Genomic DNA, 27,139 nt, shown 5'->3' on the forward strand with positions numbered 1-27,139 from the left:
GTTCCATTGTTTAAAAAAGGATCGAAAAGTAATCCGGGAAATTATAGGCCGGTGAGTTTAACGTCAGTAGTAGGTAATTTATTGGAGGGAGTACTAAGAGACAGAATCTACAAGCATTTGGATAGACAGGGGCTTATTAGGGAGAGTCAACATGGCTTTGTGCGTGGTAGGTCATGTTTGACCAATCTGTTGGAGTTTTTCGAGGAGGTTACCAGGAAAGTGGATGAAGGGAAGGCAGTGGATATTGTCTACATGGACTTCAGTAAGGCCTTTGATAAGGTCCCGCATGGGAGGTTAGTTAGGAAAATTCAGTCGCTAGGTATACATGGAGAGGTGGTAAATTGGATTAGACATTGGCTCAATGGAAGAAGCCAGAGAGTGGTGGTAGAGAATTGCTTCTCTGAGTGGAGGCCTGTGACTAGCGGTGTGCCACAGGGATCAGTGCTGGGTCCATTGTTACTTGTCATCTATATCAATGATCTGGATGATAATGTGGTAAATTGGATCAGCAAATTTGCTGATGATACAAAGATTGGAGGTGTAGTAGACAGTGAGGAAGGTTTTCAGAGCCTGCAGAGGGACTTGGACCAGCTGGAAAAATGGGCTGAAAAATGGCAGATGGAGTTTAATACAGACAAGTGTGAGGTATTGCATGTTGGAAGGACAAACCAACGTAGAACATACAGGGTTAATGGTAAGGCACTGAGGAGTGCAGTGGAACAGAGGGATCTGGGAATACAGATACAAAATTCCCTAAAAGTGTTGTCACAAGTAGATAGGGTCATAAAGAGAGCTTTTGGTACATTGGCCTTTATTAAGGTATTGAGTATAAGAGCTGGAATGTTATGATGAGGTTGTATAAGGCATTGGTGAGGCCGAATCTGGAGTATTGTGTTCAGTTTTGGTCACCAAATTACAGGAAGGATATAAATAAGGTTGAAAGAGTGCAGAGAAGGTTTACAAGGATGTTGCCGGGACTTGAAAAACTCAGTTACAGAGTAAGGTTGAATAGGTTAGGACTTCATTCCCTGGAGCGTAGAAGAATGAGGGGAGATTGGATAGAGGTATATAAAATTATGATGGGTATAGATAGGGTGAATGCAAGCAGGCTTTTTCCATTGAGGCAAGGGGAGAAGAAAACCAGAGGACATGGGTTAAGGGTGAGGGGGGAAAAGTTTAAAGGGAACATTGGGGGGGCTTCTTCACACAGAGAGTGGTGGGAGTATGGAATGAGCTGCCAGATGAGGTGGTAAATGCAGGTTCTTTTTTAACATTTAAGAATAAATTGGACAGATACATGGATGGGAGGTGTATGGAGGGATATGGTCCGTATGCAGGTCAGTGGGAATAGGCAGAAAATGGTTCGGCACAGCCAAGAAGGGCCAAAGGGTCTGTTTCTGTGCTGTAGTTTCTATGGTTCTATGGTTCTATAAGTAATTGCCATACAAACAGACAATTGTTGGCTCAATGTTTTTATGTCCAAGTTCTTTCTCCACTTTATTGTTATCAAGTGATAGTGGTAAACACACCCTGCAGTATTGTTTGTTTTCTTGCTAATAGACAAATTGACAGGTATTTTTTCTGAAATTAAGTACATTTAATACATTCATGCACAGCAAGCGATAAAGCATTGATTGAAGTGAAAGTTTATTTAACTCAGTTTTTCAATTATGACAATTAATCAAAGACAAACTGTGGAATTAAATGATGATCTTGTGGTCGTTCATCAAAATTTGTTGGTTGTGTCTTTAGCGGTACTTGGAGCTCAATTCATGTGCGAGCAACTCAAGGAACTTGTCGACAGCACAGTGGGTTGCTGGGGAGAATGCAGGCAAGTGAATGGCCAGAGTGACCGTGATACAATCAGCCAACAGCTGTAAAAGTGAAAAATAAATAACATAAGGCAGTGTTGATATTGTCAATGGATGATTTTACCCATTAAACAAGTGTTGCTTCTTTGTACTTTGACTGCCTTCCTATGTATCGTGTAGCAGGAAAAAGTATTCCCAGCTAAACTGAACAAGACTACACTTCAAGACCACTGAAATTTCAACTAAATAAAGTTGAAAGTTCAGGATTGCTGAACTAATTACAATAACATAGTTTGTGTAATGACAATGAGGAAGAATCTGTAAAGCTGTTACATACCTGAAAGTTGTGAGGATCCACAAGAAGTTCTTCACCATGTCTCTTGGCAAGCTTTTCCAGGTGTTTACTCAGGTTGTCCACGTTATGGGCTGCATCCGCCACAGCTTCCATGACAATGCGACCATGTCTTCTGACAGGCTGGTCAGAGGCTTTGTAGCCATTGAAATTTGGGAAGTATGTCTTAGCTTGAGGATGGATCTCAAACAACCTTCACAAACATGGAAAATGAAGGCAGGAATTATTTGCAGACACAATATACACTACATCTCACAGGATTAAATTCTGTTATTCTTCAGACCAGCAATCATGTTATTTTGGAAAAGCTTCAATTCTATGCAGAGAATGTCTTTGTAGATTTATTAGTGGTCTCACTGTTCAAGAGAAATGCAAAGAAATGTTAACGATTACAAATAATAGCTGAAAATGCATTAATTATACTATGAACCTAAAAAGGTTACCTGGCTAAAGCATCTGCACCCCAAGCTTCAGCATTTGCCTTGATGTGGTTGCCCAGCTCCTCTATAACCTGTTTGTTGGGGCCAGAGAGTACCATCATTACAGAGTTCTCACTTTTTCAGATCTCTCATTGACCAGGAGATGCCTCTGGCTTGATGTGTCCATATTTATTGTAATTCACACTGAGCCACACCCTCTCCACCCCACTTTTCCCATTGGTTGTGGGTCCTGATTCATGGTCTACGTAATCTAATGATAAAAGACAACATTGAATAGAGAGCCAATCGTCTGTTTCACATACAACTGTTAGCAAAGATATCCTGTTCCAGAGAAGCTAAACACTACCTACAGACATTTCATTTGACGCACAATTGTAAAGGTTTAGTTTATTGCCATATAAGTTATCAGTAAATGAACATTAATATTCATTAATCAATATGCTTTACCAAACTAACTCTGATATAATAAGTTTAATTCATTTTGTTGTTACTTTGGGCTGAATCACCTATTGAAATTCATCCTCCTCACCCTCGGTCTTTTTATTTCACAACTGTTTAACCTCAGTGTACGGGGAGACATGGTTTTCCAAAATTCACAAAACACTGCACAGAACTGACTGGACAGAATGAATGATAATGTAGCCATATTGGACCAGGAAGTGTGTAGGTCTAAAATCACGTAAATGAAGAGTATTAGCACGCCGCTGAAGGATTTGTTTATGCACAGGTGATGGAAGGTGTAACGTGTCAGGACGACCACGGCAACTTTGGAAAATTGGTCTGGAATTTCATAGACATGGGTGATCTGAGCTGATGTTACAGGGACATCTAGAGAAGAAAAGTCAGCCACAAGCTCAGCTCAGTAGAAGGTTACAGGCCTGACCAAACAGAGACTGATGAATTCAGTGGTCTGATATTAGAGTTGAGCAGGCATAGTCAATGTTTTTGTTCTTCACAAATCTTAGATAGCGCAAAATTCCACTCCATCATTGCCAGACATCAAGTAACCAGCGTGACTGAGCAGAAGCATTAGAAGAGTCAGTGGAGTTGCAAAGAATCAGCATTAAGGAGTTGGAGCTCGAACTGCATGAACTCCAGATCACTTGGGATGCTGAAGGAGTGATAGATAGGACATAAAGAGAAATAGTTACACCCAAGGTTCAGGACACAGGAACCTGGGGGACAGTCAGGAAGGGGAACGAGGTTACGGAGTCAGTGTTGAGTACTTTGTGGCCAACCCCCTCAACGATCGCTTTGGATACTCTTGGGGGTAGGTGTTGACCTAACAGAGGAATGTCGTGGTCGGGTCTCTGGCACTGAGTCCAGAGGCACTGAGGAATAGATAGGAAGTTCTGTGGGTAAGAACAAGATTCTTGGATGGTATGTTGCCTCCCAGGTGCCAGGGCCCGGGATATCTCAGACTGAGTCCTCTGCATACTTAAATGAGAGGGTGAACTTAACTGGTTGTGGTCCATGTAGTTACCAATGACATGGATAGAATGTGCAATGAGGTTCTGCATAGCGAGCACAGGGTGTTAGGTGTTAAGTTAAAGGGCAGGACCTCTAGGGTCATGATCTCAGGATTGCTACCTATGCCACATGCTAGTGAGGCCGGAACTAGGAAGATTATACAGTTTAAAACATGTCTACGGAGTTGGTGTAGGAGGGAGGGCATAAGATTTTTGGAACACTGTACTCTCTTTCAGGGAAGGTGGGACCTGTACAGAAGAGGTAGTTTGTGCCTCAACTGGAGGGAGACTAATGTTCCAGCAGGAAAGTTTGTTAATGTGGGGTTTAAACTGGAGTTGCAGGGGGTTGGGAACCAGAGCGTCAGAACAGTTAGCAGAGAGATCGTGGAGGCAGATGTCGGTAAGATCTCAGACAAAGTTTGGAATCAAAAGTATGTCAGCATGGTACGACAAGTGTCTTGAACTGTGTATTGTTTAATGCAAGAAGTATCATAGGAAAGTCAGATGATTATGCAGGAGATGAGGTAGATGGTTTACAAAGAGAGGCACTGTGTAGTGAGGAGAGACAAAATTGCAGTGAACAGCATGAGTTGCAACATATAAGGTGGACAAAATTGAAAAGGTTGAATACAGGACTGAAGGTGTTATAATTGAATATGCTCTGTATACAGAATAAGGTAGATCAGTGTTTCCCACCCTTTTTTAGCCAAACGTCCCCCCTAAAGCACCTTCATAACTGTCAACACCCCCCTTAAGCAAAATATACTTTCTGATGCCCCCATAGTGTAAGAACATGTCTACCATGTGCTAACATGAGGAAAATGATTCCACTTTAAATTTTTATTTATCTTTATAGCCTGCTTACTCATTACCTGTGCACTGTACAGTAGCTTCAATATTAATGTGATCCTTGAGTTTGATGGTTTTTAGTAAGAGTTGAAGCAACTGGTTCAAGTTGTGACAGCAAAAACCTTAAGTCCCCATGTGTAACAATGTCCAAATGGTTTCTGTTTTTTGTGAATACATGGTTTGCTGCGCTAAAGCCTCTTTCAACAAGGTAAGAGGATGGAAATCCAAGGAAGAGCAGTTTGGCTCTTCTCCAAAGACCAGGAAATTTCGTATGACTGTGTACCACATACCACAAAAGCTGACATTTTTGAAAAGCATTTTTGTCTCTTCATCATTCTGAATTTCTATAATTTCTTCTTGCAAGCTCTCTTCCTGTTCTTCTGTCTTGCAAAGGAATGGGTTAGTTACTCAATCAGGAAATTGCAGATTGTTCAAATCCTTGAATCCACTCTGAAAATCCTTCTTCAGTGACTGAAGTTGTAAGCAATACTCTTGTAAATTACCATCTGGGAAAGAAAGTGCCACACTTCCCCTGCAGGGAAACTGTGAGAACATTCTTCTCCCAATGTTTTGCTTATGTATTTCCAAGCTTTCGATACTTTTTGCCTGGATTAAGTTGAAATTTTCACCCTACAGTTTCATATTCAGAATGTTAATTTCATCATACAGATTGGCTAGGTATGCCACATCTCCATGTAGAAGATCGATCTCGTGTTACCACCTCCCCAAGAATCTTGAATGTCTCCCGGTGATTTCTATTTCCCCTAACACCCGCTTAGAACACATAACTGCTTATGCTGAGTTAATTAAGATAATCATGCCTCATTAAACTAATCCCTTCTGCCTTCACATTGTCGATATTTCTCCTATTCTGCAGTTTATCCCAAAATAACTCTATCAAGGGAAAGTAAAATATCGTACATGCTGAAAGACTGAAATAGAAAAAAAGAGCATTAGAGGTTCTCAACAGGCCAGGCAGCACTTGAGGAGAGAAAAACATACCAGTGACTTTCATTAAAACAGGAAAAATGTGAAAACAAGCTTTCAGTCTGAGGAGAGAACGAAGGGAGTATCTTAGCTAGGGTAGAGATGATTCCTCCCCAGTATTCACAAATAATGAACTTCTAGGATGAATATAGGTAGGAAGAGGAATGAAGAAAATAGAGAGACAAATAAAGTGGTGGAACACTGAGATGTAGGGAACTCCAGTTGTTGGAAAACTGAAATTAAAGAGAATTTTTGGAAATACTTGGAAGATCAGGGAGATCCACGGAGAGAGAAAACCTGAGTGAATGTCATCAAGCATCAAACTGACCAGTTCTAACAGAAACAAGGAAGGCTAGTTATCAGAATCTCTTGTATCTTGGAACTACAAGTTGTCCACAGGGAAGATGAAGGGTTGTTCCTTGAGCTTCTTTTGGGTTTGGTGAAACAGTATTCGTGGCCGCAGAATGAGAAATCATAGTGGGAGTGAGATGAAGAAATAAAATGAAAGGCAACTTAAAGGTCAGGGTCACCCATTAGGATTGAATAGTGATAGTCTGCAAAATCATCATCGATCTGCTATTGGTTTCTCCAGTGTAGAAGAGACCGTGTTGTAAACACTGAATGCAGCACACTGGATTGGAAGATTGGAAAAAGAAATTAAAGCTCAAGTTCACACAGGGTAAAAGAGCCTTGAAAGTTACTCTTGTGTAGCATGACAGCAGTACATAGGAGGACAAAGACAAACTGCAGTTAATATAAACTTAAATTTACTTAAATTATACTTAATTTCATATGCGAAAAATAAACAATATTAGTGCAAGATTGAGAGAAAAAGAACAGTTCATTGTACCGATGTTACTTCTTTCCTAAACTCAAATATATAATTATAACAGTCCTTTTTGACTTTCTTTTGCAATATATATTGTATAAATGTGCAATAAGTGAATGGGACTGAATTGTCAACTGCTCTGAATTTCTCACAAATATATCTGTTCATTTCACTGTAACTCATTTTTTATTCTGCTACAGCAATACACAATTACACAACCCACTTTCTTTGTACAATTTGTTTAATATTGAAGCAACATCTATTATTTAATTTAGTGAAGGATATAATTTTATAATATTTAACTTCAAGTGTTTTGTAAAACTACTTAATTAATGTATTGAGAAAGCTAGTTTTGTGATGAAAACCTAATGTGATGTGAAAGCTGATTTAGATACCTGATGTTATGAAAGCTTACAGTTACTTGGGTTCAGCTTGTTAAAACTTTTGAAAAAGCTGTTTTGTATCATCAGAGTATGGAGATGGGGAGTATAGTCTATCTCAGGACCCCAGCTTTTTGGTGTGCCTGTACATCTGCAGGTTTGAAAAGTGTGGGACAAAGGATAATTACACTTTTTTTTTGCAAAGCAGCCCTTTTCTAGATAAAGAACTTGGCTTAAGATCACAGGCAACAACATTTTCTCCATATCGGGCTACCTTCTAATATTTGGTGCAACGATACAGCGAGTTGCCGCCGAACATTTGTTGATGAGTCATTGGAACTTTATCAGCTTTGAAGTGATGAATATACACAATAGAGCATTTCCAGAACACCCAAGTGCACGAGTCTTGCAAATGCATGATTGGGTACAACTCAGTTATCACCCAGGTTCACATTGGTCCAGCCTTGAGCCTGTTGAGCGCCATGTTTCTATAGTTGCAAACCTATTTTAACAGCAGACCTTAATGATAAAACTGGGAAATTTTATTGTGCATATTTACTACCAATATATATTTAGCTTAAATTGAGGCCCTCTATGGAGAATAAAGCAAATGCAATTGAATTTGATGCTTGATTATTTCTTGATATTGTAGGTTATTTAGTCTCCCATGTTTCCTCATCTGGACAGTTCAGAGATCTAAAGCACAGAGAAGAATAATGCTATGGTTATGGTTGGCAGTGGGCAGGACGATGTTAATGATGGGGAACAGCATAATTAAGCAGAAATGGTTTGGATGTTCTCATATTTACAGAGCATGAACGACGGAGAGCTAGAAGACATGCATCAGATCTCCAGGTAAACAAGATGCAGAAGATGGACTTGGCAGCTGACAGACTGTGGCTGAGATTGGGTTGGTTGGGTGGTCACAGGATGGATGAGAACGTGATCTCAAGACTAAATCTGACACTAAGGGTGAAAAGTTTGAGACAGTTGCCAGTGGAAGAAATAGAATGAAACACTGAAAAAGGCCAAAGAAATATCTTCAGTCTCAATGATTCAACTTGTCAGGATGTGTTATTTTTATTTTACTAAATGTCCAAAAATGTGGATTTCACCCAGAATCACACAGTGAGCAAAAAAAAGTTCCATCTTTAGTAACTGGATCAATTAACAAATTATTCTTCTGATAATTTAGTAGCCTTAAATTCACTGATAATTCAGGGGCTACAGGATTGCCCTGCCTTGAATATATAATCCCATTAATTAATCTGCAGCCCCAGCAGAGCTAATTTTATGTACTGCTGGTATAAAGATCAATACATTGCCGAAGGGAGAATGACTAAGTCATCTGTCAGAAATATGAAAAACAATAAAAATCAAATTGTACCAAACCTACCAATTGAAGGAAATTTCTACTCATTTGATAGTAGAAATTAGACAGGACATCTTATAACTGAAAGGCAATGGAGGATTCCTGAGAAATGGCAGTGAAGTGTGGGGTCAGTGCTGCTGTGGAAACTGACAGTGTGCTTTAAAAAAAGCTGAATGTTGGGTTATCCAGTAAGTGCGTTTGGCAGGAGTTCCCTCTACAAGCTGATAGGAGGCAATAGAGTATATAAAGTTAGACTTTCTTTGTATATGATCCTTGACCTAACTCTCTGTCACCTGTTGTAGGATAGGTAGTACTAATTTGAGGATGATATTTCCATGAATTGACATTCCTTCTCACCTTCCCCATTCTGATGAGGTGGAGTGTTCTGTTCTTGGCAAGGACTTAACCTTTTTCCCCTCCAGCCGCACCTCAGTCATTCCATAGCAGCCACAATGCCGAGATCTTCTTCTGTTGTCTCTGTCTCCAAGACCACTTCTTTGGCAAGAATTCCACGGGCTGCTGCAAGGGATCGAAATAAGCTCCAGAGAGTTGTAAACTTAGTCAGCTCCATTATGGGCACTGCCCTCCCCTTCCCTCCCCCACCCCCGTGGTATCCAGGACATCTTCAAGGAGGATGCCTCACCAAGGCGACATCATCATTTAGAACCCCCATCACCCAGGTCATGCTTGTTCTCATTGCGACCATCAGTAGGGAGGTACAGAAGCCTGAAGGTACACACTCAGTGATTCAGGAACAGCTTCTTCCCCTCTGCCATCCGATTTCTGAATGGACATTGAACCCAGGAACACTACCTCACTACTTTTTTATTTCTATTTTTGCACTACTTATTTAATTTAACCATTTAATATATATACTAACTGTAATTCACATTTTTTCTATTATTTTGCATTGAATTATACTGCTGCCACAAAAACAACAAATCTCACGACATATGTGGGTGATATTAAAATTGATTCAGATTCTGTTCCCGCAACAATGACCCCTTCTCCCGTATCCAGCCCTCCTCCTTATCTTGGACACCCCGCTCTTGTTTTCTACCTGCTCTGGATCTTTTCACTCCTCAATGTTCCTTGAACCGTGCCCCCTATGAACACACTGCCCTCTATTCTCTCCTCACTAATCCTAACCTTACCATTAAACCTGCAGTAAAATTCTGATATGTCTAACCATGGCCTCCTCTACTGTAAAGATGAAGCCACACTCAGGTTGGAGGAACAACACTTTATATTCCATCTGGGTAGCCTCCAACCTGATGGCATGAACATTGACTTCTCTAACTTCCGCTAATGCCCCACCTCCCCCTCGTACCCCATCCGTTATTTATTTATATACACACATTCTTTCTCTCTCTCTCTCCTTTTTCTCCCTCCGTCCCTCTGACTATACCCCTTGCCCATCCTCTGCATTCCCCCCCCACCTTTTCCTTCTCCCTGGGCCTCCTGTCCCATGATCCTCTCATATCCCTTTTGCCAATCACCTGTCCAGCTCCTGGCTCCATCCCTCCTCCTCCTGTCTTCTCCGATCATTTTGGATCTCCCCTTCCCCCTCCCACTTCCAAATCTCTCAGTTAGTCCTGACGAAGGGTCTTGGCCCGAAACGTCATCTGTACCTCTTCCTAGAGATGCTGCCTGGCCTGCTGCGTTCACCAGCAACTTTGATGTGTGTTGCTTTAGTAAAATGGGGTGCTATTATAGTGTGGCAGATTGACCCCCGCCTTGCTGAGGCTAGGCGGCAACTCTCAGATATTTCAGACATCCCACCCTGCAAAAACTCATTTCAGGGAGGTAGCACCATCAATTTGCGGGAGACTCCCAGAACTTCCGGGAGGGGTGGGATGTCTGCAATAGAGCAGCTGCTTAGCAGCTAGCCAGCTAGTTTAAATAACGTTAGCTATGTTAATGAACGAATGACACCTGTTAAACTCACCTCAACATGTCTTTTACGATCTTAACCCACCACAGGCAATAGAAAAGCCACTGTTGCAAACAGCGCAGCGAGCAACATTGTCATTATTTTTGACCCCTGTTAGGCAGGGGTACACTTTAGTGTAGTCTGGGGTGACGTGTGTTTTAAATTTTCGTTTTATTTTCATAATTATATTTATATTTATATTTTTATATGCATCTGACTTCCCCTTAGCAGGGTTCAAACACCCATTAATCTCTGTGTAAAAACACCTCCCTCTTACATGCCCCTAGATTTTCCTCCCAACACCTTAAAATTATGTCTCCTTGTAAAAGAGACCTTTTGTGCCCAAGAAAAAACTGTCCATGCACTCAATCTATGCCTCTTATCATCTTGTATGTCTTTATCTAGTCACCTCTCATTCTCTTTCTTTACAAAGAGGAAGGCCATAGCTCACTCAACCTATCCTTATAATACTTACACTGCAAACGTGAGGGATCTACGGATGTGAACCAAAAGATCCCTCTGTTCCACTTCACTATTAAGAATCCTGCACCAACCTTGTATTCTGCCTTCAAGTTCAACATTCTAAAGTAATTTACTTCACACTTTCCCAGATTGAACTCCATTAACCATTTCTCAGGTCAGCTCTGCATCCCATCAATGTCCTACTGTAACCTATGACAACCTTCTTCACTATCCACAACACTGCCAAACTTCTTGTTGTGTGGAAACTTACTAACCACCCTTCCACTGACTCATCCATCATCTATAAAATTCATAAAGAGAAGGGATCCTAGAAGAAATCCCTATGGGATACCACTGGCCACTAACCTCCAGGCAGGATATGTTCCATCTACTACCAACCTCTGCTTTCTGTGGACAAGTTAATTCTGAATCCACCCAGTTAAATTTTCCTGGATCCTTGCCTCCTTTCTAAATGTGCCTACCATGTTGAACATTGTCAAATACCTTACCAAAATCCATATACACCAAATCCACTTCTCTGGTCTCATAGATTTGTTTTGTAAAATCCTCAAAGAATTCAATCAGAACCGTGAGGCAAGACCTATCCCTTACAAAGTCATATTGTTTATCCCTTATCAGACTATGCTTCTCTACATGGTTGTCGATTGTGTCTCTAAGAATGCTTTCCAATATTTCACCCACCACTGATGTAAAACTCACTTGCCTATAACTCCCAGCATTATCCCTATTACATTTGCCTCCCTCCAATCCTCTGGTACTATTCCTGTGGCGAGTGAGGATGCAAACATCATTGTCAGATGTGTAACAATCTCTTCCCTCACTTCCCATAATAACTTGGAGTATATCCTGTCCAAGCCTGGGGACTTACCTAACCTAAAGTTTTCCGGAAGTTCTAGTGGATCCTCTTTCTTAATATCAACATGTTTTAGTTTATCAGCTTATCCTAAGCTGACCTCTCTTTTATCAAGTTTCTTCTTGCTTGTGATTACTGAAGCAAAAGATTCATTAAGGAGCTCGGGGCATGTTTCCTCTTTTGTCCCTGATCAGTCCAGTCTTCATGTTTGTGCCTAATAGCATCATAATTCCCCCTCCACAATTTTACAATTTCATCTAAAGTCCACTCCGATCCATGTCAAAGGTTATGGTAAAGGTCAGGGAGTTGTGGTCACTGTCTTCATGATGTTCACCTGCCAAGAGATCTGTCTCCTCTTCTGGTTTAACGTCTTGTACCAGATCCAATTTTCAGATCAAGGAGCATCATACGGGGATCAACCAAGTTCACACCAAGGTGTAGCAATCCAATCATAATCAAGAGAAAATCTGCAGATGCTGGAAATCCTGCTGAAGGGTCTCAGCCCAAAACATTGATTGTAAATTTTTCCATAGAGGCTGCCTTGCCTGCTGAGTTCCTCCAGCATTTTGTGTGTGTTCCAAGAGCTGTGTTCTGTCCACACTCTAGTATGGATCAGAGTGACCTTGTCAAGCTGTTGTCATTCCACACCAGGAGCCTCAGGAAGACTCTCTGTATTTTTTGGCAAAGAAAGATCTCCAACCAAGCCCAACTCCTGCAGTGTCATCATGAAGAAACACTGATGATGGACTGGGCATGTGATGAGAAGAAAGGCCATCTCCATCATCAAGATGGCATGTTATTGGACCCCTGAAGAGTAGAGGAAACACGGGAGACCAAAGATAAATTGGTGCTGTGATGTAGAGGCTGAAATGAGGCCCTGAATCACACCTGGAGCACAACAGAGAAGATGGCCAAAGATAGACAGAGATGGAGGATCTTCATTACTGCCCCCTAAATGCCAGAAGCGTAATGAGCAGTAAGTAAGAACCTGATCCAGTAAGGGCTTTCCTCTAGTTGGCTTTACTCCATACTGAGTCAGGAATCCTTCCTGAACATACCTAACAAATTCTGCCTCATCTAAACGTTTTGCTCTACGGAGGTGTCAATCAATATAAGGGACGCTGAAGCCACTGATGACAACAAAGATGCTGTACTTACATTTTTTCAAAATCTGCCACCTGATCTGATCCACAGTGTCTCTGTTGTAATTAGGGGAGTCCATAGAATACCACCAATAGTGTAGTTGTTTCCTTACTGTTTTCACTTCCAACCACAGACTCAGAAGTTGATTTCTTCAGGAGATCTGCATTGTTATACTATCCCTGATTAGCAATGCCATTCCTCCCTCCCTGTCTCTTTTGAAACATCTAAACCCCAGAACATCCTCCAACCATTCCTGCTCTTGTGACAGCCAATTGTCATGCTATAAGTGAAGCACAACCATATCCAGTGAGGATCCATGTAATGGAACTGTATCCAGTTAGGATCAGTGATGTAACCACTGTAAGTTCATCACCCTTGTTCCTGTTAATATCATTACAACAGATACCTTTCAACCCATCCAACAATCCTGCAAATATGCCCATTCCACCACCTATCCTGCCTCGCAGTCTCTCATTTACCTTTACAACAATGGCCCCATTCTCTGACCTATCACTCTGGTTCCCATCTGAATCAGAATCAGGTTTAATATCGCTGACACATGTCGTGAAATTTGTTGTTTTGTGGCAGTAATAATAACAAAAAATATAATTATAAGAGGCATACATAAAACATAAAATAATTTATTAGTGAAAAATGAAGGAAAAATTGTGAGGTAGTGTTCATGTTTGTGAGTCGTTGTCCATTCAGAAATCAGAAGGGGCGGTGGGGAAGAAACTGTTCCTGAAATCTTGAGTGTGTGTCTTCAGGCTCCTGTACCTTCTCCTTGATGGCAGCAAAGAGAAGGGGGCATGTCCTGGGTAATGGAGGTATATATTATGAGACAGTATAAATATGATGAACTAAAATGGCTTCCTCTTTCCTCCTGGAAGTATTTAAAATTAAAAAAGTAAATATGAGGAACATGTTTTTGAGCTTGCCTGCAAGAAATACAGAGAAAGTCAATGGTTGGTATTAGTTTTTACGGAATCCTGATATACGACCAGCCCTGGTTGTACGTGATCCACTTGGATCCAAATATTGTAAAAGCCACTCACTTTAGCCCAGTCCTTATCATCAGCCAGAATGTCCACCAAACCCCACTTCCCAGATTATTGCCCCACCATCTTTGCCATCTCTGTGAAGAGTTACCAAATGGTTTACAGGTTTGTGAGGTAATATTTTGCAATACTTATTCAATCTTTATATATATTTTATAGTAATTTGTAGTGCATTTAATGCATGGCACAATACTGCTGCTACATAACAACAAATTTCATGACATATGCTGCAACAATAAACCTAATTCTGATTCTGATTCTGAAATTCTAAAGCCCTAATGCACTACAAATGGGAGAAGTGGCTGATATTTGCTGCAGCTGCACTGAATGAGTTGGAGGCAAATAAATTAAGGGCCGCTATAAAAGCGAAAATCAAAGTGATGAACTTAAACCTGTGAGGCTGCAGCCCTACTTGCTGTGAATCTCAGACAGAAACTCATAGGAAAACATTACTCTTTGAGTGTATTGTACCTGTTCTGACTGTGATCCAAGTCACCGGAGAGGCACTCAAGCTGATGATATCGAAGTCTTTACTCAGCCCATTAAACAAACATTCTTCTGGAGAAACACACACAAAATTCTGGAGGAGCTCAGCAGATCAGGCAGCATCTCTGGAAAAGACTGATGACAGAGAACTGATGAAGGGTCTTGGCCCAAAATGTCAACTGTTTACCCTTTTCCATAGATGCTGCCTGGCCTGCTGAGTATTGTGTGTTGCTTTGGAATTCCAACAACTGGAGATTTTCTTGTGTTTGTGATTCTTCTGGAGACACTCTTGCAAGAATCTCACAGGCAGCGTCTCTGGAAAATAATGAACAGTCAACATTTTGGGTCCAGAATATTCAGCACAAACATGAAGCAAGTAAATGGCTATTATTAATCACCAATCTGCAGCAGCAGCTGATGATGATGCTGCCCATCATGATTCACTTTCTTCTCCTCTGCAAATGAGAGGAAGATGTGCTTGTGAACATACTGGCTGGGTGATTTGTTAACATCTTGGTGGGTATATACAAAAAGCTGTGAAATGTGGGTTTAGAACTAGGGTCAGAGTAAAAATAAAGTAAGGGTGTAGTGATGCAAAAGTTAAATAGGAACCATTATAGGTAGAGATTACTGGCCAAGTGTAATTGTAGAAGCATAACATAGAGCAGTGTGCAAGAGATGAAACAGCTGGAAAATGACTTAAAAGGCGGGAGGGGGAGATGACGGTGCACCTGCATGTGCGCAGCCCTCTGGCGAAAAATGATATCGTATCTGTTAAGTAGGGGCCGTGGACAATTCTGATTTGATGGAGAATGGATGTGAAAGCACAGAGGAACATCTGGAGAGATTTCTGAAACACCCGTTCACTGCAGTCGTTACTGTGTGGTCGGGAATCTTTTGGAGGGTAGGCCTCAAAATCCCCGGCCTTGCCTGCTTTTGGCAACCGAGAAGGAGGTCGAATCATTCGGACAGAGATGGCGCTCAGTACTCGGTGTCTTAGAGCTGATCAGAGCTCAAAGCTTTCTGATGACTCAGAGTTGGATTGTGGTCGGCATGGCAGGGAGAGTTTTCCTTCCTTCTCCCGTCTGCGTGAGATGTGGGACATTTGAGAAACTTTGAACTTTACTGTGCTCATGGACTGCTTCATCAAGTTATGGTATTGTTACACTGTTTGTAACTATATGTTATAATTATGTGGTTTTGTCAGTTTTTTCAGTCTTGATTTGTCCTGTGTTTTGTGATATCACATCGGAGGAAATAATGTATCATTTCTTAATGATATTGTCTAAATGACAATAAAAGAGGACTACGTGTCTTCATAATCTAAAACACTTTCTTAGTTCAGGTCGACCTTCACTAATCCGACCACCTATAATCCGGTTCCTTTGATAATCTGGCACTGATTATGCTTAATTGATCCTTCTGTAATTCAGTATTTTCATTAATCCAGCACTCCTCAGGTCCCAATGGTGCTGGATTAGTGAAGGTCGACCTGTATTGCCCTTGTGTCTTTGGTATTGATTTTGATTTAAAATTTATCCTACCAGTGCTTCACAATGAACTCTACAATTTTCAAATACCTCTTCTCCTCTCCACACCATCCATTATTATCTCCAGAACTGCCCGTTGTGATACACCATGACCCCAGCAACCTTCCTACAAGTTTGAAATGACAGCTGATAATGATGAGAGGCCATGACCACTTCCCCTATAAGATGAATCATCATGGACTTAATCTAAACCTCCGATGCCCAATCAGTGGTAGGGCAACCTGTCAATGTACTTCAATGCAACAGACAGCACAGACATTGACTAGACACTTCCATCATAATAATGAGGAAGGTCACAAGAGATTACAGATGCTAGAATCTGCAGGCAAAGAACTGAGCTGGAGGTGGAACTCAGTGTGTCAAGCAGTGTTTGAAGAAGGAAACGGACAGTATGCATTTCTATCAAGACCATTATAAAGAAGTTCTTAGCCTAGCATCTTGGTCTCAGAAATGTTTTGTTTATGAGATGCAGGATATCAGCTCCATCGGTGGGTTAAGATAAAGTCAGATGTGTAAGTGTTACAGTGGAGTAAAGGGAATTACAGAGACATGAGAGAGGAGCTGACCAAAGTAGATTGCAAGGGGATACTAGCAGGGATGATGGCTGGAGATTCTGGGGGAATTTAGAAGGCACAGGACAGATACATCCCAAAGATGCAGAGTATTCTAAAGGGAGAATGAGGTTCAACAAGAGAAGTCAAAGTCCAAATGAAAGGAATAAAGAGAGCACACAATATAGCAAGTTGTATTAAGTTGGAGAATTGGGAAACTTAAAAACCAACAGAAGGCAAGTGAAAAAAATGTAAATAGTGAAAAAATGAAATATGAAGGTAAGTAGTCACTAATATAACAGAGGATACCACAGATTTTTCAGATATATAAGAAGTAAAAGAGAGTGGATATTGGACTGCTGGAAAAGGATGCTGGGGAGTTCGTAATTGGGGCTAAGAAATGGCAGAAGAACTTAATAAGAATTTAATGTCAGTCTTAACCGTGGATTGAAACTAGTGAAAAAGAATCTCAGGGTTGTATGTGGTGGCATGTATGTACCCTGATAATAAATTTTACTTTGAACTTTGAACTTTTTCATCGTATGCCAGAAGTATGAGTGCTGAGGGAAAAAGTGAGTGAAGTTGCTATCACTAAAGAGAAGGTGCTTGGGAATCTGAAATATCTGAAGGTAGTTTCGCCACCTGGACCAGATGAACTTCCCCCAGTTTTGTAAGAGGTAGATGAAGAGATTGTGGAGGTATTAGTAATTATCTTTCAAAATTCTATCAGTACCTCCAGTTGAATTCTGTCTTTTTGTATGTTTCCCCTTAGCTGTCAGCCTATGGTTTTGTATCGCCATGTGCTCCTGCTCTACTCTGGCCCCTGTATTATTGAGTACTTTGTGTCTCATCTGCTTCTCATTATTACCTGTATTGCTGCCACCTGTGTCTCATTGTGCTCTACTTATCATCTGCCTCTGTTTATTGCTCAGTGTATTTCAGTCCTGTGTTGTCACCTGTTTGTTGCCAGATTGTACCAGTGAATTTTCCTGAGCCTTTCCAGCATTGCAATCTGTACTCTGTCCATCTGAATATTGACTCTGCCTGTTTCCCTATTCTGGTTTTTGGATTTCTCTGGATGTTTTGATCTCTGCCTGAACTTTGATGTCGACTTTGTTTGCACTTTAGGATTTGTTACTCAATTAACATCACTGTTTGCACAGTATTTGGTCTGTGATTAGATCCCTGTTCCAGTGCCCTGACAGATTTACTATATTCTGGAATGGTTCTGGAGGACTGGAAATGCAAATTTCACTCCACTCTTTCGGAAGGGAAGCAGAAGAAAGGAAATTATAGGCCAGTTAGTCTGACCTCAGTAATTGGGGTGATGTTGGAGTCCATTATTAAGGTTAAGGTCCTGGGGTACTTGAAGGCAAATGATAAAATTCACCAAAGACATCATGGTTTCTTTAAGGGGAAATCTTCCCTGACAAATCTGTCGGAATACTTTGTGGAAATAATTGGCAAGATGGTTAAAGGACAGTCAGTAGATATTGTTTATTTGGTTTTTCAGAAGGTCTTTGACAAAGTGCCACACATGAGGCTACATGACAACATAACAGCCCATGGTATTACAGGGAAGATACTAGCATCGATAGAAGATTAGCTGACTGACAGGATGCTAAGGGGGGGTGGGAATAAAGGGGGCCTCTTGATTGGCTGCCGTTTTCTTGTTGTTTTCCACTGGGGGCATGTTGGGACCACACTTCTTTTCATGTTATGTATCAGTGACTTGGATGTTGGGTGGTGGGCATGTAGTGCTGAACAAACAGGGAGTCTGTAAAAGGAATTAGACAGTTTGGGAGATGGGTAAAGAAGTGGCAGATAGAACACAGTGCAGGGAAGTGAATGGCTGTGCACTTTGGTAGACAGTATACAGGCAAAGACTATTTTCTAAATGGTTAGAAACTTCAGATATCAGAGGTGCATGCAAATGTAATAATGCAAGGGAAGGTAATAAAAGAATGCACAATGGTGTTGCAGTTACAAAAAAGAAGTTCACTGCTGATGGACAATAAGGTGCAACTCTATAATGATGTAGGTTGTTAGATTGACAATCCATCTTGTCATACAAGTGGGCTATTTCAGAGTTCCAAGTTTTAAGTTTGAAGTTAAAAGTGAATTTATTAACAAAGTACGTAAATGTCACTATATACAACCCTGAGATTCATTTTCTTTTGGGCATAATTGGTAAATCCAAAAACCATAATAGAATCAATGAAAGATGCAACCAATGTGCAAAAGATAACAAACTGTGCATATACAAAAATGAAAAAAAAAACAAACAAGTAAGCAATATGTATTGTGAGCCTGAGATGAAGAATCCATAGGTTGTGGGTACTTTTCAGTGATGGGGCGAGTGAAGTTGAATGAAGTTAACTCCACTGGTTGAAGAGCATGTAGGTTGAGAGGTAGCAGTGTTCCTGAACATGGTGGTGGGGGTCCTGAGGATTCTGTCCCTCCTTCCAGATGGTAGCAGTGAGAAGAGAACATGACCTGGGTGATAGGGGTTCCTGATGGTGGTTAATGCTTTTGTATGACTATGTACTGTGCTGATGTGTGGAATGGAGGGAACAACTTTACCAGTAATGATCTGAGCCATATCCACTATTTTTATGGTTTTATAGAAAATGCAATTAAAGCTATCCTTGAGCCTAATGGTACCTGCTTTTAAGGTTTTTGTGTCTCCTGCCTGATGGGGGGAAGGGGAGAGAAAAGGGAATGTTCAGGCAAAGGCAATTGAAGTCTGTTATTTTTTACATTTAGTGTAAACCCTCACTTCTTATTCAATGTCTAAACACCTAATTCTAGTATTTCTTGTTACGGCTGGTACATTTATTTAGAAAGTCTGAGTGTTCAACTCCAGGTCCCACAAAATACATCATACCCATCCCATGTATTCAGCTGTAAGATCTGGGCATAGAAGGGATGTAATTGTCGTTCTTTCTCCATGGGTCATCCTTTCCTGATTTACTCACAAACTTGAGACAGTGCGGGATCTTTTGCTAGCTACTGTCTGATTTACATCTTACTCACAGGCAGCGTATCCAGACGAATATTGGTCAGTACTTGCCCTCTGTTCCTACACCAGCAGTCATTTCTGCCACCAGAGAACAACCAAGTGTATCCATTCCATGGCATTGCTTGCCTGTGAAATCAATTTTAAAAAGCTTAGCTTTATTTGTCACATGCAGATTGAAACATTCAGTGAAATGCCTCATTCATGTCGTCAAATCAAATCAGCAAGGGTTATGCTGGGCATTCCACAAGGGTCAGCAAGCTTCTAGTACCAACATCGCATGCCCACTTTTGACTAGCCCTAAAGCATAGGTTTGGAATGAGGGAGGAAGCCAGAACCCCAGGAGGAAATGTACACAGTCTCGAGGAGAATGCACGAGCATCTTGCAAACAGCGAGGGGGAATTGAATCCAAATTTTACAAGCGGAGATGTAAGCAATTGAATTAAACACCAAGCTACTGTGCCACTACATTTTTTGTAGTATTTTAAATATTGTCTCAAAACCAAAGCACATCTATGAACATATGAACCACAGGATTAATCACATGGAACGCTGAAATCAGGAGTTTGTGAGCTGTGACAATGTGCAGTGATATCCATTAATGTAGATGTTGGTGGTTTCCGTGCCAGAGAGCACCTTTACTTTGCTACAGCTGGTGATCTGGAAATAAACACTCATTTTCTTTTCACTTTATATCCAATGGGGCCACACTGAATGGCGGTGTTCACAAGATAGGGTTCATCTCTCTGCAGATTAGAAGATTGGATTATAGAAGGTGCCCCAATTGAAACACAATTGCAACCCCTGCACTCCCAGAACTTAGAGCTGTATGTATGGGATAGATGAGTTATGTGGAAGCTCGAGTTGAACTCCCACACGTTGGAAATAAATGTACCAGCTGTGCTCCACCTCCACTTTACACCTGTTGCAGCAACTGAGATGAGCTTTGCTAAACTTGAGAATTATTTCTGAAAATAGGACTAGGCCTCTGTTTACTTTCAACGTAAGTCATGTTTTCAGCAGTGAACTGTGACAGTGCGTCACAGTGATCTGTCCATGTTGGTCTGAGTGTGAAAGACCACAACCAAAGCTATTGTGGACATTTTCCTTGTTTTAAAGTAGACTGTTGGTGGATTTTCATTCTCTCCACCTTTAGTTTTACACTGAAAAATTGTATTACTTTATCGATTCTGTATGCTACAATATATTTTTTTAGCAAAAGTGCGGGTGTTAGCTCAGTCATCAAATTTCTTTTATAAAATGGCCCACTGAATAATAATTAGCTCATTACTCAGTGTAGGCAATCTTTATACATGAATCAAAACTATGTGCTATTGTTGTACAACATTGGTCTAATATGGGATGGCGGTGGGAGAATCGGCGAGGCATTAATGGATTGTGTGGAAGGATGGATACAGAAAATCTCAGAGCTTTCGAATTTCTTTGAAGACTAGCAGTTTGTCAATAGATTGAATGGCATCATATCTTGTTCTGAAATGTGAGAAATTGACTGCTACCTTTCCCCATAGTACAGCATTAGTTTATTTCTAAAGTACTTCAGCAGATGAAAAATGCTTTGACCTGTCCTGGGACAGTGAAAGGTCCTACAGCACAATGTCTGCTTTTTAACAACAAACCATTGTTCATCTCAACATTGACCAAGTCAAAGATCTTTTAATTTTCATTCTCTAGAGATGAAGAGTTTACCTCTGTGACAGAAATATTGTTTCTTTATTGAGGAAAAGGGAATGTTTGCAGACATTTTCCAAACATTGAGGAAAATGACCATACAAGGAGGAGTATTGTGCCACCTTTACATTAGCATGACTTGAACCTGATGCTACACAGGTCCTTTAAGCAAAAAACACATTGTAAATGCTGATAATACATTTTTTCATTGCATTTCTGAAGGTGGTGGAGGATGCAGGTTATAGATTTAATGGTAGTTGCTGGAGAGAGCTTCTGTCACCAGTTTAAAAAACTTGTAGGCAGCTTCATGTTCCTCTGGTCCGAATCCTTTTTTATCACAAAGAGCGAGTTCAACAATGAAGGCCTGGCTGAGAAGCTGTGAAGAAAAACAATAATTATACAACACTGAAACAAAATTGGAAAGCAAAGCTCAAACCTCCAATGACTTCATACAGAGTAGCCCAGAAGTCCATGTTGTCCTCTGGGTCGATGTCAGCACTCAGTGGTGCAAACATATAAGTCTTTTCCCATATCCTTGCCTCATGTGCCCATCAAAGCCTTTTTGATTCTTTTTGCCAAACAGAAGCTAAGTAACCTAAAGCACAGCAAACTGCAGCAACACAGTGATCTTCTTGGAGCAGCAATGTCGAAAAAATTTTTGCATTTGTCAGATGGTGAGTGAAGGGACGTTGAAATCAATTTGTGTTCCTGTGCAACCTGTCCTAATCTAGCACATGAATTGTTGAGTGAGCATCCTATGTGAATAGCTCTCAATAAAGTGATTAAACTTTCTAACCTGTGACCCCCCCACCCAGATCTAATTATTCGGAAAACTAGAGGACTGCCTTTTGCACAGCAATCAGGTCTCCTCCTTTTCCTTGGGGTTCAATCCACTATGCTTGGTTGCCATGTTTGTTATGACACTGTAATTGAGAAGTATTTATAGCACCCCTTTAGTGAAAACGCACACAACTTCGGTCTCTACCTTGAAGTTTTGAGTGTCCACTCCGATTTTTTGATGTTTACCGCTGAGTTCATGGAAATTCTTTTCAATACTCCTCAAATCTTTAATTGCAGTGTTTAGAGCCTTTAGCACTTTGTCTGCATGAGCCTGAACACCAGGGTCACAGGCTGCAAAGTGGCCATTGAAATTCTTAAACAGCCTGGTCGTCCAGGGATAGACTGCGAATACCCTAGAATGATTAAAAAAAAACAAATTGCCCACTTTCTGTTAAGATAACTTAAAATTAATTTATTTCTCAAAGCACATCGAGGAAATTTTTATCTAGTAAAGAGTTGAGTTTGATTAGAATCTCAAGGCAGTGTTGACTACTAATTCCCTCACCCTATTAGAATATCTAGGCAAGTATAGAAAATCAAAGAACCTTCACTGGAACCATTGTTGATAATAGAGTGCATGATTTAAACACAAAACAGAAAATACATTTTCATCATACCTTGCCAAGGCTTGGGCAGTTATTGTTTCCTTATCCAAATGGTCCCATTTGTTCATTATGTATTGTTCCTGTGCATCTGTTAATTTCACCATTTTGGCTGTTAACCTGTTACTGTCACTACTCGCACAAGAAAGCTGTGTTGATCTGGAGTTTGGACCTCACTTTTATAGGCTGCAATAAGGCTAATCTCAGACTAACACTCAAATGTAATAGGTTGACCACCTGATGGGTTGGACACACTTCCCAAAAGTGGGCAGCAAAGCTTCTGTATTTGTGTGTTAAGATAAACACCTGCTGATCAATTGCTAGTCTGAGCCCCAATTCTGCCTATCTAAATGCAAAGAATCATTCTCTAATTTTGTTGAATAATAATTCAATACATTGATTTTTAAACTGTAGAACTCTCTCCTTGTTAATTGAAGTTCAACCCTTAACTTCATTTTGCTGATTACAATTTTTCATTAAATAAAATACTTATTTTTCAGAAATTAATATGTTTCTGATGTTGAAATCAAATCAATGTCTATTATAATATAACTTGAATAATGGGATTGTACCAATGGAACAATTGAGGACAAAATACACCATTAAATTAGACAAAATTATTTAAGTATCACTGGGCTACAACAGTAATGTGCACTTCATGGTCCCTGGGGTCTTTCTGACTGATGACTCTGCTATCAGCATTCACTAGGTAACTAATAGCAATTTACATCGTCAGTAGGTAGACTTATGAATTTGTTAAGTGGACACATATGGATAAAGCTCTGTTTCTATTTTGTGTGTCTATTCAAGGTTGAACCAGCCATGAGCATTCACAAACCTACTATAGGTGGAATGTAAACATGAAAAGACCAATGAGGGAAAATGTAAATCCTCTTTTAACATAAATGTGAGACTTTATAATAGGGAATAATAAAATGTCAGAGGAATTAAACAAATGCAACCTGTCTGTTAGTGTATTGAATTTTCATTAAGCTTGTGTTCGGGAGAAGACAAACAAGGACAACTCACATAGAACTTGGGGTCACTGTGTCCTTTGAGAGTTGTTTAACAAATGGAAAACAGAGTAGAGGAACAGATCCTTCATAGATAGTCAGGCTGCAGCTGATAAGGTCCAACAAGGATCAGTGCTAGGATCCCAAATACTTACATTGTCTATTAACAGTATGTCTGAGAAGACCTGATGTAACATTTTCAGATTTCTTAAGAGAACCAGAGAACTAATTGGGAATTTCTGTTCAGCCTGCATCTAGAGTATTGTATTCAGTTCTGGTCACTCATCATTGGAAGGATGTGGAGGTCATGGAGAGGGTTTAGAAGAGGTTTACCAGTGTGCTGGCTGGATTGAAGAGAATGTGCTATAAGGAGAGTGAACAGATGAGAATTGTTTTCAGTGGAATAGGAGCGGGGTGTCCTGACAGAAATTTATAAAATTATGAAAGGTTTAGATAGGGTTTAAATGCGTCTCAAACAGCCTCTGACAACCAAGTCCAACTCCTGGCCTTCATATGTGGCATAGTTCTTATGCCCAGCGGAGCTGTTCTCACTGACAGGAGAAGGGGCAAATGTGGGCCACTGGCGCCTTAAAACCGGTAGCTCTGGGCAGATGGAGCCCGTTAACCACGGATGGTTGCTCATCTAGGAGAGGGAGAACTCCGATTTCAAACCTCCGCTGCCTTGCGGCTATATCCTCTCATGGGAAAGGCTTCGGGAGTAAACCCAGAGGAAGAATCCGGAGTTAGAGTCGGAGTCCGGAAGGCGGCTGACTGCTGTACCCAGCACCGGCATGGCAACTCCTGCCATGCTGCTGGCACCGAACCGCACCGACTTTCCTCGCTCCTTTGGACCTGTCATCAGCATGGGGGGGGGTCCCACTGCATGGGAACAGACGGATCTCTATATCAGCTCTGCCCTGGCTTGTGCCCTGGAGAGGCCACTCCAGCTTTGCTTTATAGCACTGGACAAACATGGGAAGCAGCAGCTACCGGTTATAATTCATAATGCTTGATTGGCGTAGAGCATGGCGCCAGGGGTTGCTTCCGACAGTGGGAGAGACCATTGCGTTTCACTGGACAGCTACCACCCGCCTCTAGCTGGGCAGACCCCAGCCAATAAGGTGCTGTCACGCCACAATCAGTCTTCCTCATTGGGTGCATGGGGATAATGGATTATTCCATGAAGCGATGACTTTAACTACTGCACCAGACAAGAAAGAAAACAAGTCAAATAAGACAATACCCTTCAAGTTGGGATGTTAGAATGTCCATACAATGATGACTGGACTTGACCAAAACTTCAAGGATGTCAAAGATGTACGAAAAACAGCGGTCATTAACAATGAGCTACTAAGGCTCAAGGTAGATATAACTGCCCTACAAGAAATCTTCCGTCCTTGGATTCACTTTACACCCCACGCTGTCGGAGTAGTGCTGCCAGGATAATCAAGGACACGACCCACCCAGCCAACACACTTTTCGTCCCTCTTCTCTCTGGGAGAAGGCTCAGGAACTTGAAGACTTGTACAGCCAGATTTGGGAACAGCTTCTTTCCAACTGTGATAAGACTGCTGAACGGATCCTGACCCGGATCTGGGCTGTACCCTCCAAATATCCGGACCTGCATCTCGGTTTTTTTTGCACTACCTTACTTTCCCTTTTCTATTTTCTATTTATGATTTATAATTTAAATTTTTAATATTTACTATCGATTTGTACTCCAGGGAGCGCGAAGCACAGAATCAAATATCGTTGTGATGATTGTACACTCTAGTATCAATTGTTTGGCGACAATAAAGTATAAAGTAACATGTTTGGCGGATTCAGGTACACTGAAGGAAAGGGGCTACACATTTTTCGGGCAGGGAAAGAACCAAGACGAGCCCTGCGAGCATGGAATGGGCTTTTCCATTAGCAACTCCTTGTTGCAAATGGTGGAACCACCAGAAAATGGATCAGAACGATTTATGACTCTCCGCCTACACACCAGTCACGGCCCACTATCTCTCGTCAGTGTGTATGCCCCTACCTTGAACTCCACCTCTGAGACAAAAGACATGTTCTACAATTTAGAAGCTGTTGTCAGGAATATTCCCAGTGACGAGCACCTCGTTCTCCTTGGTGACTTCAACACCAGAGTGGAAGCCGATAATGATTCCTGGCCGTCTTGTCTTGGCCACTTTGAAATTGGCAAAATAAATGACAATGGACAATATCTTCTGGAGTTCTGCTCCTATCATGGCCTGTGTGTAACTTCTTCCTACTTTCAGACAAAGTCGCAGTACAAGGTCTAATGGCGACATCCATGGTCTAAACACTGGCACCAACTAGACATGATCATCACCTGGCGCTCTTTCATCAACTCTGTACTGATCACCCGCTCATACCACAGTGCAGACTACGATACGGATCATGCTTTAGTATGCTGCAAGATCAAACTATGTCTGAAGAAAATTCACCACTCCAAACAAACTGGAAAACCTCGCATCAACACAACAGAGATGAAACAGTCAGAAAAGGTTGACCGGTTTTCCAAGTCAGTACAAGGTGCTATGACTACCTCCTCACAAGGAGAAACTGCAACAGAACAATGGTCATACCTTCGCGACACCATCCGCAAATCAGCACTCTCAGTCTTTGGAAGAAAGACCACAAAGAACAGTGACTGGTTCGAGGCAAAGTCCAACATCTTGACTCCTGTCATCAAAGCCAAGCGTGCAGCTCTCACAGAGTACAAGCGTTCACCATCTGACCAAACACTCCAGGCACTTTGAGCTGCTAGAAGCAAAATGCAACAGACTGCAAGTCAGTGCGCAAATGAGTACTGGCTCCGGCTCAGTGAGGACATTCAGACAGCAGCTGTGACAGGCAACATCTGATCAATGTATGATGGTATCACCAATAAAAGCAAGCAGATGGAATGCTTGGTAGAACACTACTCTGAGCTCTACTCGAGGAAAAATGTTGTTGTTAGCTCAGCCATTGATGCCATCGATTGTCTCCCAGTCATGGATGAACTCGACTCTAACCAATCATTGAGGCCCTCAGCAAGGCAATGGACAGTCCTGTCCCAGGGAAAGCTCCTGGCAAAGATGGGATTCCTCCAGACCTGATCAAACACTGCAAGAGCTCACTCCTCCAACCTTTACACGAGGTCCTCCGTCAGTGCTGGAAGGAAGGAGCCTTACCACAGGATATGCGCGACTCCAAAATCGTCACTTTGTACAAGAACAAACGTGACAGGGAGACTGCAGCAACTACAGGGATATCTCCCCCCTGAGTGTTGTCGGCAAAGTCTTTGCTCGTGTGGCTCTGGCATGTCTACAAATTCTGGCAGAACGGGTCTACCCTGAGTCCTGATGTGGTTTTCATGCAAGGAGGTCAACTGTCGACATGATTTTCTCACTCCATCAACTCCAAAAGTGCAGG

The 27,139-nt window shown here is 41.3% G+C and overlaps 2 protein-coding genes across 2 annotated transcripts; both read right to left on the reverse strand.

Moving 5' to 3' along the window:
* Positions 1–1,659: 1,659 nt before the first annotated feature.
* LOC140203429 (hemoglobin subunit alpha-like) lies at positions 1,660–2,727 on the reverse strand. Its single transcript, XM_072269489.1, has 3 exons — positions 2,607–2,727; positions 2,149–2,356; positions 1,660–1,874 (listed from the first exon to the last, which is right to left on the reverse strand). The coding sequence occupies exons 1-3, from the start codon at positions 2,702–2,704 to the stop codon at positions 1,749–1,751; spliced, it is 432 nt and encodes a 143-aa protein (XP_072125590.1). The 5' UTR covers positions 2,705–2,727; the 3' UTR covers positions 1,660–1,748.
* Positions 2,728–21,468: 18,741 nt separating this feature from the next.
* On the reverse strand, positions 21,469–22,804 carry LOC140203430 (hemoglobin subunit beta-like). Its single transcript, XM_072269490.1, has 3 exons — positions 22,713–22,804; positions 22,241–22,448; positions 21,469–21,631 (listed from the first exon to the last, which is right to left on the reverse strand). The coding sequence occupies exons 1-3, from the start codon at positions 22,802–22,804 to the stop codon at positions 21,503–21,505; spliced, it is 429 nt and encodes a 142-aa protein (XP_072125591.1). The 3' UTR covers positions 21,469–21,502.
* Between the last annotated feature and the right edge of the window lie 4,335 nt (positions 22,805–27,139).

The sequence above is a fragment of the Mobula birostris genome, chromosome 9 (assembly GCF_030028105.1).
Source record: "Mobula birostris isolate sMobBir1 chromosome 9, sMobBir1.hap1, whole genome shotgun sequence".
Lineage (NCBI taxonomy): Eukaryota > Metazoa > Chordata > Chondrichthyes > Myliobatiformes > Myliobatidae > Mobula > Mobula birostris.

What these genes read in the sequence shown, in the direction of transcription:
- LOC140203429 (XM_072269489.1), bottom strand. Translation starts at nt 2,704, where the DNA reads ATGATGGTACTCTCTGGCCCCAACAAACAGGTTATAGAGGAGCTGGGC. An exon ending in GGTGCAGATGCTTTAGCCAG is followed by an intron (nt 2,357 to 2,606) that starts GTAACCTTTTTA and finishes ATGTTTGTGAAG; the next exon opens with GTTGTTTGAGATCCATCCTC. An exon ending in TGGATCCTCACAACTTTCAG is followed by an intron (nt 1,875 to 2,148) that starts GTATGTAACAGC and finishes TCACTTTTACAG; the next exon opens with CTGTTGGCTGATTGTATCAC.
- LOC140203430 (XM_072269490.1), bottom strand. Translation starts at nt 22,804, where the DNA reads ATGGTGAAATTAACAGATGCACAGGAACAATACATAATGAACAAATGG. An exon ending in ACTGCCCAAGCCTTGGCAAG is followed by an intron (nt 22,449 to 22,712) that starts GTATGATGAAAA and finishes TAATCATTCTAG; the next exon opens with GGTATTCGCAGTCTATCCCT. An exon ending in TGGACACTCAAAACTTCAAG is followed by an intron (nt 21,632 to 22,240) that starts GTAGAGACCGAA and finishes TTTTCTTCACAG; the next exon opens with CTTCTCAGCCAGGCCTTCAT.